This window comes from Mycteria americana, chromosome 4 (genome assembly GCF_035582795.1).
Source record: "Mycteria americana isolate JAX WOST 10 ecotype Jacksonville Zoo and Gardens chromosome 4, USCA_MyAme_1.0, whole genome shotgun sequence".
NCBI classification, from domain to species: Eukaryota; Metazoa; Chordata; class Aves; order Ciconiiformes; family Ciconiidae; genus Mycteria; species Mycteria americana.
Window position 1 is genome coordinate 14,069,338 of NC_134368.1, and position 22,863 is coordinate 14,092,200.

The 22,863-nt window shown below is 36.0% G+C and overlaps 1 protein-coding gene across 5 annotated transcripts in view; it reads right to left on the reverse strand.

Moving 5' to 3' along the window:
- KIAA0232 (KIAA0232 ortholog) overlaps nt 1–22,863 on the reverse strand; it is a 73,461-nt gene that overhangs the window by 26,887 nt on the left and 23,711 nt on the right. For all 5 annotated transcript variants that reach the window (XM_075499706.1, XM_075499705.1, XM_075499702.1 and 2 more), the window contains one exon: nt 10,179–10,316. In XM_075499706.1, the coding sequence (XP_075355821.1) occupies nt 10,179–10,226 (48 nt within the window). In that variant the 5' untranslated portion in view covers nt 10,227–10,316. The remainder of the gene's footprint in view (nt 1–10,178; nt 10,317–22,863) is intronic.

Genomic DNA, 22,863 nt, shown 5'->3' on the forward strand with positions numbered 1-22,863 from the left:
AGAACATGTTCCTAGAAGATATTAAATCTATAAATTTAGTTACTTCTGAAATATTTTTATAAATCTAAGATAATCAGTTTAATTAATTGTGAACCTGGAAACAAAACAATATTATGTACATCAAATTCAAATTCACTAAAAACTGTTGCCTATGTTAACAGTGGGCACTGGCTTCTATGTTCTGAGAGTTTTTAGGAAGCTGTGAAACATTAGCTCCTCTCAGATTCTTGACGAATCACTTCAATTCTTGTTGACATTCATCTCTGCTAGTAGGTTACTTCCGAATGTTGCAAACAAGCACTGCGCAGTCACCGTCCAGGAGATTTAACAAGTTTTTCCTGAACTTGATCACAAATGTTCATGCACCACTATTATTTCACATTCTATGGAACTGAGGATAGCATTGGTCAGCAAAATTTTTTGTTTTCACTGATCTTTCACCCCTTCCCACCACCCAGTAATGATGTCTAGTTACGGCTCTCGTACTTCCATCCAAAAAAATGCCATGCAAATGCATACTTTGTTCTGCAGATCGGCACATATGCAATAGCCAAAAATTCTGGACAAAAAAAGAACAAAGTTGAGATAGCCAGTATTTAGAATGAGCTTTCCACATCTGATGTACCATAAATATAGACACAGAAACTGAAAAATTCCACACATTATACAACTCAAAGGGAAGGGTTGTTGGGGGGCGTGTTTTAGTTTGGTAGGTTTCTTTTTTTTTTGCTTCTAGCCTAATGTACGTTAACAGCTTTGCTCCAGAAGGTTTGAACTGTGTACCGTGAATATTTACTAAATATGGTTTGTTACTTCAGGCCAGTAAGGTATGAGAAAAGTTCCTTCTTCCTCTTTAAGCTTCTCAAAAAAGAAAAAAGCATTACACTTCATTTTACTTTAACAATTAAGATAATCACTCATTTGCTTTCAGGTTTTTGAGAGCTTTCTAGCGTACACTTTTAAAACAAATCCTCATTTCGCTTTCCCAGACACACAGAATTGTTTAGGTTGGAAAGAACCTCTGGAGATCATCTAGTCCAAACCCCTGCTGAAGCAGGATCAGCTAGAGCAGAATACAGACTCTCCTTTCACAGAATACAAGTTCAAACAATCTAGAAATTAAAGTAAATTAATATAGTCATAGTTTCAAATCATTCTTTTAACAGGTCAAAGGACTCTCCAGACAGAGAAGGAACTCTGACTGTAGTGTACCAGGACTGTTTTCTTGGCATGTAGCCTGTCACCAAGAGCAGGATTAGGTAGCTGTTCTATAGGAATCAGCTGTTAAGCCACGTGAACTGAATAAGGCACAAAATGTGATTCATTGCAACCACACATCTATTTCTATATTTTGTAGGATGATGAGAGCTAGATAAAAATCTCGGTTTTAATTTTCTAAGATTCTGATATAGTATAATTCATCTGGTTAGAAGTACTCTCAAAAGAGGTGCTCAAGACATAGAAAGACCAAAAAAAGGACTAAAAAAAATCCCTAACCCAAGATCATTGCTAAATAAATAAATGAATAAATAAATAAATAAATCCACCAAAACAGAAGCCTCCCTGGGGTGTTCAATCCAGGTAGAGTTCAAAGGAATAAAACAAGGTTCCAGTTTGCATTATGGGATTTTCCTCCAGTATAATAAGGTGGATGACACTAAGAAACATTTAAGAGTATGTATTTGTACAACACCTTTTTGACCCTTCAGTAGTGAGAACATAATTAAATCTTTATCTTTTCACTTGAATACATAATGATTTACAACGAACACATTGGACCAGTCAGAAAAACGAATTCTGTTTATTCTCTCTTGAGGCTCATGAATACTTGATCCAAGTAATCTTCAATAGATGTGTGACCTTAGAATATTGATTTCCAAGCAGACAAACCGACTTAATATCACAAAAATCCAATCTCAAGCAATACAAGAGCAATAGCTGTCCAACAGGGAGATAAAAATACTTTCTTGCAACTCTCTTAGTCCTGTTGTCTGTGCTAAAACAGCATTAGGAAATGTAAATCACATATTTAGGATCAGGCTCAGATTTCAGAGCTGTAATTCACTACTTCACACGGTGTATTCTAAGAGAGAGAGATAATAGCATGTTATTTACTAATCCTACATAAAAGAGGTCAACTACCAGCTCAAACTACCTTAAAATGAACATGCTATCCCTAAATGTAGGTTACTAGAGCAGTTCATCTGACTTCTGTTATTTAAAACTTAATTCTGGTAGTTCCCTCCCGTAGCAGGCTACATTGAGATAAAAGTTATCCCCCCAAGCAAGGATAATTCCTCTCTAGAAACTACTCTTCTTGATTATTATTCATTGCTTATAAACAAACATGCTGACTTCAAAGCCAGAAAAGACTTACTATCCTTGTAAGCAGTGCTGCTGTGAGATTTCACTTAATCACAGTACTTCAGTTTGTGGATGCTGAAATGTTCTTATCTATATTATCAATGAAATGGGAGAAACTTTTTAAAGTGTGTTCCCACCAATTATGCAAAAGTTATTTTCTGCATCAAGTGAAATGCAGAAAGGACGCTTGAGATTTCCTCAATAGGTACTCCATATTCATTGGAGTCTGCTTGTGCGTATGATAAGAACTCATAATGGGCCCCACTTAAAAGTTTTGGTGAAAATGATTGTTCTACATTAAGGAAAATTACAATCTAATAACATTGTTCTGTGATGAAACACAAAGCATTATTCAGGATAGCTCTGTAACGGACTTCTCTGGCATTCTCATGGACACAGCTGTGTATATGAAAGATTGTGCCACCTTCTCCCTCCAAGACATGTATATGCAAACTTCCTTTCTGTCCCAGGCTTATCAGAGAAGCTGCTGGCAAGAGAATTGCCTTGCCCCATTTTGCTCCCATTATCATTGGGAGTACACGCAAGGTGAAATAACTTTCAATAATACCGAACACCTACTTTCAGCCTCCAAGACAAAATGATCTGTACTATGGGAGATACTTAAATACAAGAAATACAAGATAAGCATTAATTTACTTTTGCTGGCTTGATGTAAACTGAGAAACAAATGCCCCAAAAAATGTTATGAAGCAACTTCTGTGTGGACTAAGCTCCCACAAAGAACTTCTCCAGTTTGATATATACTTTTTCTGTATCAAGAAAACTTATAAAAAAATTGGAATAATTAAAACTTTTGTCAACTTCCATTAAAGTTAATATTATACTCAGGGTAGCAGCTTCAGTAACCTAACAAATCAGATATGTGGTACTATGAATATCTATTTAAATGCCAAAGTCATAAGGAAAAAAGGAATTGATTTATTGTAATTATTTTATTCTGTGATGGTTACCTTGGCAAGACAAATTCACTTCGATTTTCTATATGGTATCTGAAGTTATAAAACACAGCCTAATATAGTTTGACAAATGCAATACCACATAGCTTGCTTAGTATATGAATGGAGAAAGAAGGAAAACTTTTGAAGCCAATGGATTTGATAATACAGAGCCAATACAAATCCTATTAAAACAATACAAATTAAATTATCATAGAAAAACAATGACTGGTTGGAAATAATAAAACCCTATGGTGCCTTCTCACAGAAGAACTGAGTGACACCAGTCCTAGCTTGATTTTATTTTTCAAAACATACATCTTGCCTAAAATTCTTCTTAGCTCCTGAAAAATTTTAAAATCCTTTCCTAAATAACACTGTGTGTTCTAGAAATAGCTAGTATATCCCTTTTCCAGAAAGCCAACTGGATACAACTAAGAAGAAAGATAATATTCACTCATTTTGTGAAGTGTTTTAGCATTTCCTGGAAAAAAATTCTGAACAATCATCTTCAGACACACAGAAATGCTTACTACTGAGCTACTCAAGATATATGCTTCGAGAAGCATTACGGTCGTTTTGGAACCTTAACATCATTCTTTTGCTTTAATAAATTCGGACTTTTCAACAGCAACTTCAGCATTTCATCTTTCTGATTTAAGATGGCCTTTACACAACTTGCTTCATTCTTGTGCTGTCCTTTACCTTTACATTAACAGTGTTCATCCTAGCACTTTGTTACCCTCCTTACAGGACTTTTTGACTAACATTTTTCACTTATTTTTTAAAAAGTCAAAAGAATATTGGGCACTTGCTTTACACATCTCTTGTTTGTGTCACTTCTAGTTACATGAAGATGCATAAGTTAAATGACTTAACAAACCATCTAACGTTTAGCAGCTGATTCCCTGGTACCTCAGCGTAGTGGTCAGAGCACCATACCTAATATTAATATCGGCTTACATCAGAGAAGCAGATAACATCAGAAATAAATCAGTGATTAAAATGAATTTAAATAATCTAGTTAATCTGGCATCCTACATAAGAAGAAAGGAAACATAGTCCCTGCGCTATGTGTTCCACAAGCTCTTTTGCCTCAGTTCTCACACATCACTATTGCCAAGTGCAAGATGGATTATACAATAGTGCCTTGGTCTAACCAGGACACAGATATCATAATCTTTGGAGACCACAATAGTTAGCCAGACTAACCCATCAATAAAAATATGTTCAGACATGGAATCATAACCAACTGATTAATTTGGCCTGATTAGGAACTTATTTCTTCAAATAAGGTTTATGTGCAGCACTGCAGTAACTGCATGGAAAGTTTGACAGTTCTGCACTTAGAGCAAGAAAGATGACAAATGCCAAGAGATTTTCAACAGAATCTTATTTTAGACACATCTCAAATTTGTGCTGAAAGCAAGGTACATTTGAGGAATAAAAGATTACCATTTCAAATTTTTAACAACACTGTTCACTAGAGCTGCACTTGTTCCTGTAAGTGCTCCCATATGAGAACACAGATATCAGAAGGGTCATTCCCCCATAATTCAAAGCAAGCGAAGCCAATGCTCCAAGTAACAGCATGCCCACACCTGTCTACATTTCAAAGAAAACACTGCTATGAAGTTTCACCAATTATGTTTCAGTGTTACCTCCAAGCAGTAACCTCTTAGAACAGTGGGATGGAAGGTACTGTTTGCTTTTGTCAAATATACTAGAGCAGTGCTCTTCAAAATTCATTATGGAATCTATCAACCAAGACTAATTCTTACTTTAAGGTGATGTACACTGTCTCATGTAGCAGTTAGCAGATTTTGAGAGCCTGGTTAGTTCAGAAATGGACCACCATTGCCTGAACCCCATGAGGACACGCCTTGAGAGATCAGGAGCATGAGACACCAGGAGTGTCTCAGTATGTGCTGTAGAACAGATGAGGTGAAGTGGCCACCTATAGGCAGAGAAGGAAAGAGGCTGGGAGGTCTGGTTCCATCAGTGCAGAAAGTAAGATACATACAAGGTAGTCTCCTTTGCTCATTCTTAAAGTGTCCTCATACAGTTCAGCAGAATAAAGATACACCGATTGCTTTAACTGAAACTCTAGCACCATCTTGGGGTGGAATTTCGCATGTAATACTACAAGTGTTCAGTGAATTAACTATATTATATAGGAACTGCAATAACACAGCTGAAAGCCTGCTTGCTCTATTGAGCAATGCAACCTTTAGCAGAAAACTAGTCAGTTAAAGAGTAATTAAGCTTGGATTTATGAGCAATGGACAGGCAACATGAGTAATTTCAATATTATTAGTAGGAAATATACCTACTGAAAAGTCTTAATGTATATCAGTCTCAACAAGTAACCTCCAATTCCAACCTTGCTCAGGCAATATCCACCTTGCAAAAATACAACACAGGTGATTTTCTAAACTCTTACTTTTTTTACTAAACTTCCGAATCTCAAAGATACTGCTTTCTGTCTTGTTACTGACAAGTTTCATTATTCAAATCCAAAATAATTTACAGACTTTCAGAATTAGGAGGCTTTTTTTTTTTTTTTTTTTTTTTAAAAAAAGCATCTCAGAAACTATACATGAGCAAACTAACCTTTTTAGTTTTAGGTGTACCAGACAGGAATTAAAACAACAACAAAAAAACCCCACTAACAAAATAAAGTCATTTAATGCTGACAAACAGCTGGTTTTACTTAAAATTTGAAGCAGTAATTTCAGGATAAAATTTCTTATTTTCCTCAAAGGACTTTTACATAAATACTCCCCAGTCCTAAACAGTCAGGGGTTTTTTACCCAATATTTCATTAGAATGGATACCCTTACTTTGCTACTTAATTGCAAACCAACATTTGAAAATTTCTACAATTAGCAGGATAAGAATTAAGATGAAGTCTCTATTCAAGGTCAACATTAACAAGCTTTTTAAAATTTGAACAATTCTTCACCACATCTTTGAACTGCTATTTATACTCCATTCAAGCATTTTGGAAAAAATAAACTTTAGAACTGCAGTAAGAATAGCAATTGATTACTACATTAATGTACTTGTCTTAAAAGTTCTTCTCACCATCATTCTGTCTTCATTTTCTGGCAAGTTGCAACATACTTAAATTTTCGCTGCTTCTGACTGCATCAAGAGCATCTGCAGCCAAAGATTCATACAAATATAGACAACTTGAGACACCAAAATGCTTGTCACACAAAAAATACTGTCCTCAGAACATACATACATTAACAATTTGCATTCTTACATATACCTGAGAGTATCTGTCAAAACCAGGCCTCCACTCACAAAAACGCTTAGTCCACAACATGCTTTGCCACTGCAAGACAGAGTGATGCAGAGCGGTCAAAAGACTGCAGATTCCCTGACTTGTCATACTCTGTAACTTAGGAAATGTTTTAGAAATAAACACCAAACTGTTGGCTTTTTGAAGACAAATGTTTATATTCTGTACCATATAATTATAACTAGAGTCTTGGATTTCTGTCTCAGACTAGTGTTTTACAGCATTATTCTTTTTAATAAGAGAAAAAAACTGAATTCAAACAAAACTAAGCTACCAAATAAAGTACTCTCTAAGAATGAATACTATGTAAATGAAAATCCACAAGAGACAAGATTTCAAAATATTTATTTCAGCCATTAAATGAAAGACTGACAAAACAGTGTTTACTGTTATCAAGACAATTTTCATCTAATCTATGTTATGACTTCCTCTCCCCATCAAGCATCTTTTTGAAGTTATCACCAAATTTTAGGGCCTTGATTACTGGTAGAGGGGAGGAGGCACACTATCTGCAATTTCTCAACATGTTACTGGTTTAAGTAATTAAATATAAACATGAAAATTATGCTACCTGGATCCCTGCCATTTCCTATGAGAGTTAGAGAAGTTATTAACCCTCAATACCCTTTCATCCTCTGCACATTTTTCCCCCTAAAATAGATCAGGCTGCAGAATCCTAAAATCTTCGTTTAATTGTCTCCCTATTTTGGTTGTTTGTTTTTTTTTTTTTTTTCATTTGTGTGTGTGTACACATACATGTGTCTATATATACTCTCTCTGCAGACACACACAGGGTAAACATTCTAACCATTTCACTTACATACAATTTTATTTGAATGTACTTAAGTTTAAACACAGTAAGACTTCTTTCAATTACTCCCAATAATGCAGCTATCTCAACCTTGCTTGCTTGCTCCAATGCCAAGGTTGAAAGAGGAGGTTAGGCTGCAAGAGCAAGTGTTCCATATCCGTGTGAAGATATTGGTATTTCCTTATCCACCTACTTTGAAAAAAGGATCACAGAAGAATAGCAAAACTATAAGCAAGCTCCAGAACTGCACACGTGGACTATTGCCAAACCCCTTGCAAGAAGAAAAACCTGTGAGAACAAAGCTGCTAGTTGACATATGTATGAAGATCCTAATGAACACATCCAACTTCTACCTATTTGACAAAAAACCCCATCTCTACAGGTAAACATTTTCAGGTGATTCAGAAAACAATTAAAAAAATTCAAGTGGCATTGGAAAAAAAGTATTTATTTGTATCTCAACAGTTTTTATAAACGCTCCTCACTCACACACCACTAATCATCAATTTTGGCTACAGTTAACAGCGTATTTTTATCTTTTTGTAGAGATGAAATCATGAACATTGCATAGGGCTGCCTGAATGCCTCAGCAGAAACAGTACTGTAACATTATGTTTCACAGTCCAAAAACTACTGATTATTCCCATCCGATTAGCAGACAAATATAAGTACAGAAACCAGCCAACATAGGAAATGTGTTTGAAAGGCAGAAAAAAAAGATACCTTACAAGCTACTTGAAAATATCACTAGCATCAAAGCAGGATCACCCTTCCTCCCAACACCGGGCGGGGGGGGGCGCGGAGATGGGGAAATCTGTATTTCTCTCTTATGCAATACAAGTGTTGAACTACCTACAGGACAGCTTTAAGTAACAACTTTTTTTTTTTAAAAAAGATTTAAAGGTTCCACCCTGTGTTTGAAAATACATTTAAAAAAATTATAACCTGCAATTTCGTTAAAGACAACAAACGTGCAAGCTGAATTGTTAAGGCATGCCAGAGAAGTCAAAAACCCCTGAAATAAACAGAAGTCTACAGGCTGTAGATTATACATTAATGTTGAACAATAAAAATCTGGCAAGGTGGCAGGAATCAAAGGAGGAAGTTACTTGTTCAATGTTTCAGAGCACACATCTTTTTATTCTTTCAGAACTCTAGCTGAAGGGTTTCTTCCCTTCTTCTGTTTTAGATTATACGAACTTTCAAGTGGAGGCAGACCAGAGATTATTAATAAATCTACCTCCTTCTTTTTTCTTTTCACCTGGATTTCTCTATATGATATAAATTTAGCTCTAAGTGATGCTCCTTGATTTTCAGGTATGGGAAGATGCATCAAGAGAGTAATGTCTAAAGCTAAAAATCAATCATCAGTATTCCTGTGGTCTACATACAAGACTACTACTTTTTGTTGTTCATAAAATGAGTATACAAAGACAGTCATATCCTCAAGAAAGACATTACTTCTTGCAATTATTTCTTCATATTTGCTTCATATTTACATTAACTTTTACGGTAGTCAGAGTGCTGACATCAATATTCTATAACTGTAAGAGCAGAGCAAATTACCAACAAAATTATATTTTGCATCACTGTTAGAATACTAAGTGATGGGAAAATGGGAGTTCAGAAAACTCCCAATTAATCAGTTAGCACTTTAGTAACTGAACAAATGCTCAAGTAGCTTCACAAACAGTAAGCCAGTATATGATGGTAATGTTGCTGAAGGTGGTGGTGGTGGGAATAACCACACAAATCGACCCCACTTCCTTCATTATTGTTGGCCACATACCTTCCCCACTCTTGCTGGCACAAGTGTCTGTGCTACAAATCTGACCAGGAAACCTATCGGGTTAATCTCAGGAAACTGATTCACTTTCCCAATCCAGTTGTCCACACAACCACACAAATGCTTGTGCAAGCATGAACTGTGACTAGGAAACTGGATGGAGCAATAACACAAGCAGGCTGCATAGGCGGGGCAGAGTTTCTTCTTACAGTAGTGACAGATCAGAGTATTTGTAGTTCTGTAAACTAAAAGATAGACTTTCTCATTTCTGCTGTCTGAAAAATCTCCCTCGAGAGCTTTCATTGACCTGTGCTACAGATTATTTTTTATTTTTAAACATTTCCTTCGATAGTCTCTCCCTTTCTCCACTCTTCCATTGAGCTATATATGGTATCTGCTGCCTCTGGTATCTTCCTTCAACCTGTTGCCTTCACCTCTCCTCACCTTCTCCAGTCAGTGCACTTCAACTCCACTTCCACTCAGTGATGTAATCTGGAAAGTGAACATTTGCTACTATACATTGCATTTTATTTAGCAATTTTGGATTACACATACAGCATGCACAAAGCAAGATGGCTTTCCGCCCAAATATTCCATTCCTTGCTGCTCGCACACAACACAAAGTAAATTTAGAATTTTAAGAAATATCTTTCTGAAAAGCTTTGTGGTAATTTCAAAACAAACTGGTGCATTGCAACTGTCCCTGACAAGAATAGGTGAGGGTTTACAGCAAGGAAAGCATGACACTACATAGTACAGAATCTTTTGTGAAATCCTGCTGCCATACCCAGATTTCTTAATTTCCTAAAGAAAAATAAAGAACTCTCAGAGAACTCTTGGGGAACTTGCATTTTAAGAAGCCACAAATTAAACGATAAGCATCACAAGCTAAATATATCTAACACAGAAGGGCATAAAGTCTTAAGAGTCTATTAAGTAGTCCAAACTTACTTCATCAGAAGCAGAGCGAAGACACTGGACAGCAGCCTGTTTTTTCATTTCCTCTAGTGTTAGATCAGAGCACTTTTTCTTACTCTTTCCCCATTTCTTGTAAGCTCCCTTTTCCCAGCCCAGAAAGATGTCATTCTCCTAAAATCAAAATAAATTAATTACATTATTTAAAATACATTAATATCTCAGTACTATAGCAGAACAGGACTACAAATAACATACCATTCAAAATAAAAACAACCTCATCCCATCTACTAAAAACTACTTTTTGCAAAATTAAAGATTAGTTTGATTACAGAAAACTTGCACTTACTATTCAGAAAAACATACATTTTTCACAGGACATGGAGGCTACTCACACTTCATTTCAGTATTTTCCAATTGCAAAGCATATCCATAAAGATCATTTTATGGCCAACTTATGGTTGAATATGTTACTGTAATGTACACAAAATATGTCAGAGAGTTTCACTGATCTCTGAAATAATAAGGATGAAAAGCAAGTAGCTCAGAGTTAGGATCAAACTTAAAAGAAAACTAAACAAGCCAAAAGAAGAAAATGCAGTATTAGATCCCAAAGTCTTCAACTAAGTCTCACAATGAACATCATTATGACTAGAACTAGCAGTGCCTATCTTAAAATGAACCTGAACTAATTTCAGAAGAAAATCAGACACTGGGGGGTGTGTGTGTGTGTGTTCCCATACATGTACGAACATTTAATTAAGAACAATAAAATCAAAGAATACTATTGTATTATATGTAATAATCTGAAGATACGTAGCATCCGTTTTATATTGCTTTTCAGAATTCACAAAATTTATTATCAGACTTGCTTATTCTTCACTGTCCATTCACATACATATACATGATTTCCCATGTTCATCTCATCAAAGAAATATTTTGGCTACCAGGAAAATAATCTTTAATGTCTTTTAATGTATGCTGGTCTAAATCATTATCTTCAGAGAGATCCACAAACACCTGATGCTTTTAAACATACCTGTTTCAACCTTTCCAACACATCTGTTACTGCTTCTAATGAAATACAGGCTAAGGCCTACAATCATTTAAAACAACTCCCAATTCCCCATGGCTTCAAAATGAAGTAAAAACAAGTTATCAGTGAAACTAGTTGTCTCTGTGCCATCAAAGAATAAGATGGGGAAAAAAAGGGGGTGGAGAGGGACCAATCACCTTCAGAAGGAGCCACTGAAATGGCTGCCGTTTGTGATTTTGCATGATGGAGTCCTTCAGGAAAGACTAGAGCAATTCGTTGAATTTATTTCTTAAAGTCTTATTTGGTCACCAAAACTGGAGAAATGGATTTAGTTCTGAAAGAACAAAAAGCTACCAGTCACTGTTTTTCCTTATATTTGTGCAACATGGCAGTGGTTCATTTAAAACAAGAAATTTGAACAGGCTACTGTTCTGTTACTAGAAGGACTAACAGAAAGAAATAATAGGAAAAAAAATAAGAAAAATAAAATTATCAGAAAATAGGTTCAATAGACTGTGCACATCTACACTCCTTTTTTTTTAAATGAATTCATAAGTCTTTTGCAAAATTGTAGTTTATATATTTCTTTATACACAATAAGGCTGTAAAGCCCTCTAACTCTTCCCAATATACATGTGAAAGTATACAAACCAATGAGACCCACCTACCCCCCACCAGCTTCCAAAGCCTGTCCTACTCATCCACGTGGGCACAATTATGAATGAAAAAATACATACCCACTCGCAATACATGACTCAAAATGAAAATCCAGACACACCAGCAGATGTGCACTGGTTTAACTTCATTTATTCTGCTTTTAGATGAAAAGTTGATTAAGACAACATCTACACTAGGAAGACAACATCTACACTAGGAAAACATGACCAAAATGCTATATATTAAAGTACTTTGTTTTATCTACGCCAACAAAGCTTTGCTTTGTACCGGGACATTAAAGCTAACCTCTGCAAGAGTAGCTTTACTAGCCATATAGGCTAGCAGTCTGTCAGCAGAGCAGTAAGAACCTTCATGCTTGCAGAAATTTATAAAACATTATTTCAGTTCTCCACACACATAATTTGAAAGATATCTGACACCTGTCTACAGATTTTGACACTCTTCAGTTTTTAAAAAGTTACTCCTTGCAATAAATACCCGTTTTTTTTAAATGGAAGAAGGGAGGCTAGATGGAATTCTCTCTTAGGCACCTACCACAGAGCTGTGTGTATCACCGTCTCATCCCTCCTTCCAGAGTAAGCACATTGTTTGTGCACTCTGGGAACAAGACGGCTCATCTTGTAGGATGCAGCAATCAAGGACAGAGCTCTGGTAGAATCCTCTCCTCCTTTCTAACTCTTTAGGCAATACACAGAAAATTTGTTTCTGAACATACGGCTTTCAGTCACACCTGGCTGCCAGTGCTTCACACCGCCATTTTAAGTTTTATAGGGGAAAAAAAACCCAACTGTCGACAACTTGAGTTTTTGAATTTTTTTCCTGGACAAACTCCATTAATTTTTTAGCCTCAGATTTTACAGGATTAGCAAACACCATGGATTACAGCTATTACACATAAAATTTTGAAGTTTAAAATCCTCATGTAAACTACAGTATTTATCAGCACTTATATGTATTTGATATAGCCTAAAGTTATTGAGGACCTTGCACTTTCTGCACACAAATCAAACACCACACCCGTAAAACACTACAGAACAGTGAAGAAAAAAAATCCTTACACGTAATTCTTGTGTTATAATCTACCAGAACCACTCTGAATCAATTACCAAAAAAACGGGGGGGGAAGAAAAATCCATTACAGTAGAACAGCTAAGAAACAAGAAAATGTCATATTCCCTAAAGAGTGAGTTTGTAGAACTTGAGATGTGACACTCAAACAGAGAGGAATTCTGCTTTTATGATAACTAAATTGATAAAAAAAAGACCATCCCATAGTTTCAAATAGTTGAAATTAATCTCTTGCTTTTTTCCCCACTTTTTTTTTTCTTTGTCTCCAGTGGTCAGCAGCCCATTAGTAGGTTTACTCCTTAGACTGGAAAATATTAAGTCCACGACAAACAGGAAAGAAAGCAGTTCAACAAAACATTCTGTATGCATGAAGGCAAGTAAACTAGTTACTTCACATGGAAAGAATCAGTAAGGGCTTCTGTTCTCTTCAGCTACCAGATGCCTTCATTTACCTTTGTTTCCTAACAGAGCTAGAGATCATATGATAATGCTCATTTTAATGCAAGAGCTCTACCATAACTTTGAATTTTCACAAATCTGTCCAGTGGTCACTGAACGTTTCATAAAAGCAATGCCACCCCAAACTTCTGGATTTAAAAAGTGTGCATACACACAGAAGAAAAACTGAAATTTGGCTTACAAATTCTAATATTTAAAACAGACTACCACTACTTAAAAATTTAAGGGACGACCACCCAATATTAAATAAATATCAACAGGAAGCCAAAGCCATCTAGATACTAGAAAAATTCGAGTTTGAATATCTAAACTGCTATTTAAACATCTATTCTTCAAAGTCCTACTGTACTTACCTACCACATAGCTAGATAATTTTGTATTAGAGATTTTTAATTGTAAAGACACTGCAAGTGCAAAGTTTCATGACAAGAATAACTTAAGAACCAAAAATGTGGCTAAAGACATTTTGTTAAAGTATCTGTATTCTTTATGCTAATGCTGCCTCAAGAAATCCAGTATTTGGAATGCTTAATTCAATCCTGAATTCATATACAGGTGCAAATTTTAGAAAGAGATTTCTAAATTGTTTCTCCTGCTCAACTACACAAAAGCAGCAACTCCACCACCTCCCTCCACCCTACCAAGAAATTGGAGAAGCAAAAGAAAAGCAAGTTTGGTAGTGATTCTTCTTACTTTCATTTGTTATAAAGATAATAGAAAAATATCTACTATCAGTAACAGAACAAACGTGACACCTTGTGATAAGACTGAAAGAAAATTGTTTTGAAGCTCACAGTCTACATAAACAGAAAATCAGTGTTAAAATGTACTTCAAGAATCTTGCAGGAACTACCCATATTTCATAAAAGCTGGAGTTGGGTTCACTGATGCAGAAATACCAGATGACTCAAGGTCTCAGTTTCTATTCAGGTAAGTAAACAGGCTTAAATTTTGCCTTACCAGCAGAACACACAGGAAAGGAATCAGATTTAATAACCCGATCAACAAACTCCTCATATGGGGAAATCAAATCAGCAGAAAAACATGTTTTAAAAAAAAAAATCAGATTTTTTTATTCTTAAAGTAAGTTCAGGGAAACTGATTCCCTAAGATTCTCCCTGCATAAATGCAGATACTACAGACTGAATTAGATACACACTAAGATGAACAAATATAATGTGTATCAAGTTTTCAGGTGATCTACTGAACAGCCGTAATTATCTATGCGGTCGACATTTCTATTTCAAATTATATACAAGAGACTTCAGGGCAAGAATTTCCATTCTCTTAGAGGAGAGAAGAAAATACTGAGTTAAAAAAATTCTGAATCAGAGAATTTTGAAGAACTCTGCTTTTTTGAGCATTTTGATTTCAGCACAAACCAGTTACTATTCAAACATATTACCAGCCTGGCATTACTTGCTCTCATAAAAGTTATTGCTAGCCAGCTAAAACATGCTGCTTCATCAAGCAAGTTCTAGTAACAAGTTCATACAAAAAATAAGAAGCATTCAATGTCATAATTTCTCAAATGCAAAATAATCACACACAGACAGTCTCTCCCTTTAAGAACCCAACTCAAAGAATACCATCAAAATAAGTAGCCCAAACATCCAGACATGATCATATAATGTGAAAAATAATTCCCAAAATAATTAAGGTATGCAAGCAGAGTCTGGAACATTGAGTTACATATGTGAACAATTTTTCCTTCTTACAATTCTGAGTCAATAGACTAAGAGATATCTCCAAGGAGGGGGGGGGGGGGGGGAGGGGGCCTACAGTTTTTTTTAAAAGGGGGAAACATTTGCCAAAGACTCAGCAGAACAGCTGATTAATATTTTTGCCATGAACAGTTTGGAATTGTATGTATACTGAACAGCTGGCCAGTTCCCGTCCAGTGCAGTACATAAAGATTAAGTTTTGTCTGCTTGTTCCAAACTGGGGCATTAGCCTGCAGACTCCTCTACCAAGCTGTAGGAGAAACCTTTCTTACAAAACTTTTTAAAGATGCTCAAATGCCATTAAAATAGATCATGAAATTACTGGACAGGCCAAAGGGAAAAACAGAATGAATGCTCATATGGACAGAGTGAACGGTGAATGCAAATGCCGTCGTTCTTAGAAAGAAGCTCAAAACCAGGAAAAGACAGATCACCCAAAACAACTGCTATACAGAGGTCATGGATTGTACAAGACACCACAAACCCCAAAATGTTTTGACAGAACTACAGAATTTGCAGATATTTACTCTGCCTATGAGGCAGAAAAGTCTCAACTCAAGCCAGCAGTGTTCTCCAAAGGCATGCACCTTCTCTCTCTCCACAAACACACCCAAAATAATTCCTGAATATCAACACTCAGTCCACAAAATTTCCCTGCTAAAGTCTATCATCAGTATATCTTAAGTCAGTGACTGCTATCAAGGGTTGTAGTGAATAAATGAAAACAGAGACTATATAATACGACATCATGAAAACCAGCCCCGGTCTCTTCTGTCAGCAACAGTTTTTACATTGATGTTTAATTAAATCCAATGTTTGCATAGACAGGTATGAACCATCGTGCACTGCAAGAAAGCTTTTCCAAAAACTTGTTCAAAGAACTCCAAAAATCAACTCTTGAGACATTTGGATAGGCAGGGAATGGAAGAAAATAGCCATACGTTATATCCAAAATGGAAGAGGTGCTCACTACCTCTGGCAGGATCTCATAATGGAGAATTTGGGGAAAACTGCAACAGATTACAGGTGTATTTCACCTTTAAGATTATTCAAGAAGCAGACTGTATAAATACCTTCAGTGATCTTCCCTGAAAAAATATTTCCCCTAAACTGAGATTCAGGAAAAACTCTCATGGATTGCTTAGAACCACAGGGATATGTTTCATAATTGCTTTTGCGAAAATTTTAAGAGACATTGCATCTCTAATTATAATTAATGAGAAAGGTCTAATGGGCCAGGATTGGCTGAGACATTCCTCACAGGCTGCCTCAGACAGAGACAAAGATAATGAGATAATACATATGCAAGACAATTCAGAAGAAAACACAAGAACAGTGGCACAAGCTCAGCTTATATTCTCCAAAAGACATGCAGTAAGAGTTTCAGCAGACAAACAGCAGATAAGTACACTTTCAGAGAGCAGCACAGGTTTTCGCCATGTCAAAAGCCATGCTACCACAGAATGGAGAAGACTTGAAAACATTCTTTAGTATTAGATAATTACTCCAAATCCAGGTATTACCAGGGAAAGAATTAATCTTAGACTTTTTGTGAAAAGCCAGAGAACCATCTAGCTGCTACAGTCACCTCTTTCCCGGTTGCTGTAACTGGAACATTACAATCCTATGCAGTTGGACTGGAACAGAACAGCTGATAATATATCAGACCACATCACGCACTGCTATGACTTCAAGGTCCTCAAGGCATTCAGGACTGATTATTTCACTATTCACAGGCAGGGAAGAATCTTACCTATGGAAACCAATCCATCTGAGTATAAAATCCTGTAAACTGAGTTTCTGTCAATTATAAACTCTTGCTTAGAATCCTACCAACTTGAAAGGGCAGTCTATGTGTTGTTCACTAATTAGAAGTTACTCTAGGCTGAAACCAAGCAGAAGAAATTTGATCACACCCACTCCCAAGAGCGAGAGAACATGCAAATGCTGCATCTGTTGAAATCCTATGTTTGTTGAGCAGACTGCCTTTAGAGTTTTCCCATTAAAGTAAAAGCAGAAAAGAAGAAAATTTAGGAAGGCTATAGCGACAGTTATAAAGACATCATTTTACTTGTACATCTTACCTACATGACAGAAAACAAAGCCAAGAACTCAACAGAAACTGCCACTACAGAGTCCAGATATCTGAAAGGGACATGTTATGACTGGAGAAGTTCTTTCACAGCATTTATGGTTGCTCTCTTGGACTTAGGAATAAAGTTGTGTGCCAAGCATCACAGACCACTGTAATAATCTGATTTCAGAGAATATAGGCAGTGCAAACCTATGCTTGGAGACACGTGGCGAGTGTACCGTCACACAATGGTCTACTGTACAAAGGACACTAAGGAGGTATCTCAGCTAGCTCCAGAATCCAAAACAGTACAATTATATCAAATAAATCTTGACTGTTAGGAGGACTAACCAGCCTGGCACTTGAGCTTATATCTCTACTTTGCATTATGTAAGCCTTTGTGAGAATACATTAGTAGTCGTAACTTAACAATAAAAAAAGTGATTCTGTTATTCTTGTTGCATGACTGTGAGATACACACCTTAACTAAGCATTAGATGCTATTTAGAAAGTCACAAAAAGGTAATATAGTACTGTTTTAAAAGATAGCTTTGATTACTCAGAGCAGAAGCTAATGATAACATTTTAACTACATTACACAGATTTGCCTACTTCAATAGATACACGATAGGATAGGATAGATAGATAGGACAGTACATAAGATAGGCACCACAGAGCCTACGTAAGTTTGATGTCCTGAAACAGATGTTTCACATATTAGAACAGACACGTTTGCAAAGGAATCAGCATTTCAACACGATCACTCACACCAGTACAAAGGCAGAAGACAGTCTGAAAGAAAAATTTCTCAGACAACCATAGTCCTTGAGAACAAATGTTTTTCTTTTGCACTAACATATCAGCTGAAGCTGACTACCCTGAAACCTGTGCAGTTTGCACAAATACAATGACTGTGAGAGCCTACTGCTGAGCTCCAATCCCTGCCACCACAATTCCTGTCCCTAAAATGGAATAAAGAATACAAATGCATAGTCCACGATACTCCAAATCTACCCTACATCTAACAGTCACTAAGACAGAAATACAGAACAGAGCAGTTATAATTAACAAGTCAAATGCCAACTAAAAATCAATACATTTAAAAAAAATAAAATAAAATAAAATAAAATAAAAAAAGAGTAAGTCCCACAGAGATACTGCACCAGTACAAACTTGAGTTCCATTGGTCAGAACTGTTACATGAGCTTTGGCTGGAAGCTCTTGTACTGACAGCACTTGCAAAGGAACCCAACTGAAACGACTTCAGCACTTGCAAAACAACTATAGGTGCAGCTGTTCTTCACAAGCCGATCCACAGGTGCTTTCACAGGACAAAGCCCATTGCAGTGGGGGAATCACAAATCTGCTCTAAGATTGAAAACAAGAGGCCCTAACCTGCTGTGAACATAGCAGTTCAGAGAGGATATCTGGCAGTTTTCTGAGGCACATGCCTTTACAGTAAAGCCATTTCAGTCATCTTCCACTGCTTAACTGAAGAGGAATCCACATCCTCCCAATTTTTCTCACCAAGTTAATACTGTATACAAAAGATTTCTTTTCCAAAGTTTAAATATGATACTGTGAGTTACATAGTCCTCAGCTAGTCACTCCTGAAGGAGAGGGGGAAGGGTTAAACTATTTTCTAGTAATAAGTAAGCTTTACGGGCATATTAACTTGCGGATATAGTCCTGTCACCTAAATATATCTGCTCTTTCTTCAGTTTACATGCTTATGTATGAGAAAAAGAGGTTTTTATTCCCAACACTGCAAACGTACACATCTGAATACTCTAAGGACTTCAAATTAATCATATAAAAAAAGTACAGGCAGAAGTCCTGGTCTCACAGTTCCCTTTCCTACCTAACTATTCTACATACACAAATTTCCACAACTTGACTTTGCATACTTAGTTTAGGTAATGATTAAAAAACTAAGGTCAGAAGATTTTAAAAATTGTTCCTACAGGAATGTTGCACAGCTTAATAAGCATTAACACAAATACAAACTAAACTAAGATGTTTTGCATTCAAGAAATTTACTTCTACATGTTGCTGCTGAACTTTGAAACTTAATGACACTTGTGTGCAGCAGTCAGACAGCATTACCCTACTATAACTGAACTATACTCTGCATATTTTAATGCATTTAAAAAAAAATGGGTTTGAATGACCCCAGTTATTTCTTAGGGATGATAAAAGAGCAGTTGCAATTATACTAGAACCAGCATTGTCATCTTTTGTTAAATAGGCATACCAGCCAGATTAACATTTAATACAGGTTTAATGTAGTAGAGAGGACCAAATCCTCACTCCTCCTCCTGTCTTTACATTATGGATGAGATTTTCACTTCAAAACAAACACAACAAAACGCATCCTCTTCCCCCTAAAATATACATGTGAAAAACTAAATATCCATTACTAGAATATAAATCTAGACATCAGGTCCCTCTACCGGGTTAACATGGGATGGCAGGGAAAACAAAACACCCCACATTTGACTGAATCTGGGAACCTGGCAGGTGTATCACAAGTACTGTCAGCAAGAAGTGTCCCGTGCACCAGCACATGCTAACCAAATGCAGAAGAGCTGGCAATGATATCCCCATCCCAGTTCAGAGTGACAGGCCAAAAGCATTTACGGAGATAAAACCACAGAGTAAAGACCTACAATTTGTGATACATGGGCTCAGGTCTCTTTTACACTGCTCTGTTCTTACTATAAAAAAGAAAACATTTTGGACTTCAAATACGTATGTGCTAATGATGAAAAAACAAGAATAAAAACTATGATCAGAGAGTCAGCAGAAGTGTAGTTATCATTTTGAAGACTTTTTCTATCCCTCCATATAAAAGATTACCTGAATGGAACTATTTCAAATCAGTCTACAAATAATTAGTCTTCCAGAATGAAACTCTCCCTCTTATAAATTGAAAAATCAAAAGGCAAAATCTCATGCTAGTCACAGAAGAACAAAGTTTGGAGTGCAACAGCTACTTAATTCTGAGAGTTAGGAAAATACTATATTTTAAAAAACTTTTTTAGGATTTTTACTTTTGAGGGTCAGAAAAAAACGTCAGCTTCCAAAAATGAGTTGAAAGAAGTAGATCAAAAGCAACAGAAGACACTTGATATGGAAAGTATGCGTAACAAATGCATTTAGACCTTCATGCTGCATGACCAAAGGCTTACAAACAAAGCCTTTATCTCGCAGTGTCTAGCTGTTGGGTTTGTTTTTTGGGTTGTTTTTTTTTAATAAAGGCTCCATCTCTTCAAAAGGGAGAACAGTCTGCAAGCAAAAAACCATGAACTTGTTATATTCAGCAACAGCTATGCTTACAAATAGTATATAAGAGATACAACATAGAATATTTATTTTAATACTGTACAAATAAAGATCAATGAAATAATGTTTCGCACAAAATATATTTTAAGGCAATGCCTTCCGCTTCACACAGATTATACTATCTTAATGCAATATTTACTGTATCACAAACTGGTTTGAGAACACGTGTATCTACAAATATACTTTTAATTAGCATTTAAGTAACAATCAGAAATCTTAAAAGCACGTAGTTGGTTTAACATTAGGAAACTAAGAGTGAGGCATTCCGATTAAAAAAAAAAAAAAAAAAAACAAAAAAAACCACAAAAAAAACCCAATCTAGTCTGAAGTCAAAAGGCTGTCTCACAATGTTCAGATCTCCCCCAAGAGCAATTCTGTGAGTCCCCAAGAGTTAAAGATTTGTCAGTAATATCATGGGGTTTTCTCCTTAATTCATCCTTTATTCCAAAATAAGAAAAATCAGTAATAAAATGCAAATTATGAAAGCATGTATACTTAACAGAAACATTCTGCACTTCAGTTACCATCACACAATCTTTAAATCCATACCAATTTTATGAGGTTTTGCTTAACAGAACGAAAGCATCTAAAAGGTCATCTCCCACAGAACAAAATACCAGGGGTTTCCAAACATTTTGAAGAGACCATTGATAGGCATCAAATCTTAAAAAACAAAATCAAAACAAAAAAAAACCTAACACACCTAAATAATGAATATAATGTCATACATCATGGTTCAACAGGTTCCTTTAGCAGTTTTGACCATGTAGACATCTAATTTATGTGTAAATCAATTTGAGAATCACATTCTCTAGAAAGTTTGTAAGCAAGAAACATCTTTGTTTGTAGGGGGAAAAGAAAGAAAAAAAAAAAAAAGGCAAATATACCACTGAAGTCCTTACTTGTCTTCAGATACAACAGACCTAAACTAACTAGCCACAAAAAACCCAAACTATTTCTATGAACATCCTGCTGTGTCACAGTAATCAAGGAAAATGTGCAAATCCAATTCATATTGTCTTTGCATTCTCTCCTCCATCAGTCAATGCTGGGGAAAAAAAGCCCAAAGAGCCTCCTCCCTTCTGCCCTCTTAAACCCTCCCACCAGCAATATCATTGCCGCAAAAAAACAAAAGGGGGGGAGAGGGAAATAAAAAAAAAAAAAAAAAAGAAAAAGAAAAAAGTGCACACACTGAGAATGAAGGACTGCTTAAGAACTTTTACAGCTTAAGCTCTTAGACTCATTTCCAAAAGTAGCAAGTATGGCTTGAATAAGAATTGTGCTATAACTTAATTATCGTTGGCATTTAACTTCAGTATTTTAAATGTTTTTTAAGAAATACTCAAGTGTGTATAGTTAGGAGGTGTTACAGTAATTCTTGATCGGTATGTATAACATATGTATAACCATAGCAGCTCTGGAAGATCTTGGTACCAAGATTGTTTGAAACACAGCTGGGCAAAACATACCTGCTTATCAATTTTCCCAATATTTTAATAGATATTTCAGTTCAAGCCAATGAGTCAGAATAAAAACTGCAAACATTCCAGTAAAATTTGGTTGCAGTGCATTAGGGTTTTTACTTTCACCTATGTTTTCTGTACTGTGCCTCCCTCCACAGCCCCACACACAAGTATTGCAAAAAGCCCCTATCAACTCTCTGAAAACTCATCACTTATTGATCCATCATGTTGCGATATTGAGCCTGCATCCATATAATGATACCGAACAGAAACCACTCTAATTGGGCAAGGCATGGAATTAACAGTAAGAATAAAAACAAAAACCACCAAATAAAAAAAGACTCCCAAAAACCAGACTCATGCACAAAAACCCCCAAAACAAACAAAAACAAAACAAAACAAACCAACCCCACACACCAAACCCTTAAACATATTTTATCTTCTATCCCTGTATCAACCTACCTCACCGTAGAGAGACAAGTAATATTAGAGGAAGAGAGGTCAAGTGACCAAAGCCACAGAAGTCTGCAGCAGAATCAAGACCAGAAACCACATACTATATATCACTAACAAACCAGAAGTGAACATCCTGCTTATTCTCAGAAATAACCCTGAAGGCCTAGTCAATCAAGACCCCCACATTCTTTTGAAATACTTATTTTAAACGTAAAAAGAAGTGACTGATAACACAATAACAGTGATATCTTAAATAGCTGGGTATGCCTAGTAAGGTTGGGGATGTTTTTTCACTCATTTTTTATTTTAAATCTTTCTGTACTTACCTGACAGAACATCAGTCCAGGACTTCAGAGTTCCATTTCCCTGCTACATTGATGACACCACAACACTATAAAGAAAGCACGGAAGGAGGCTC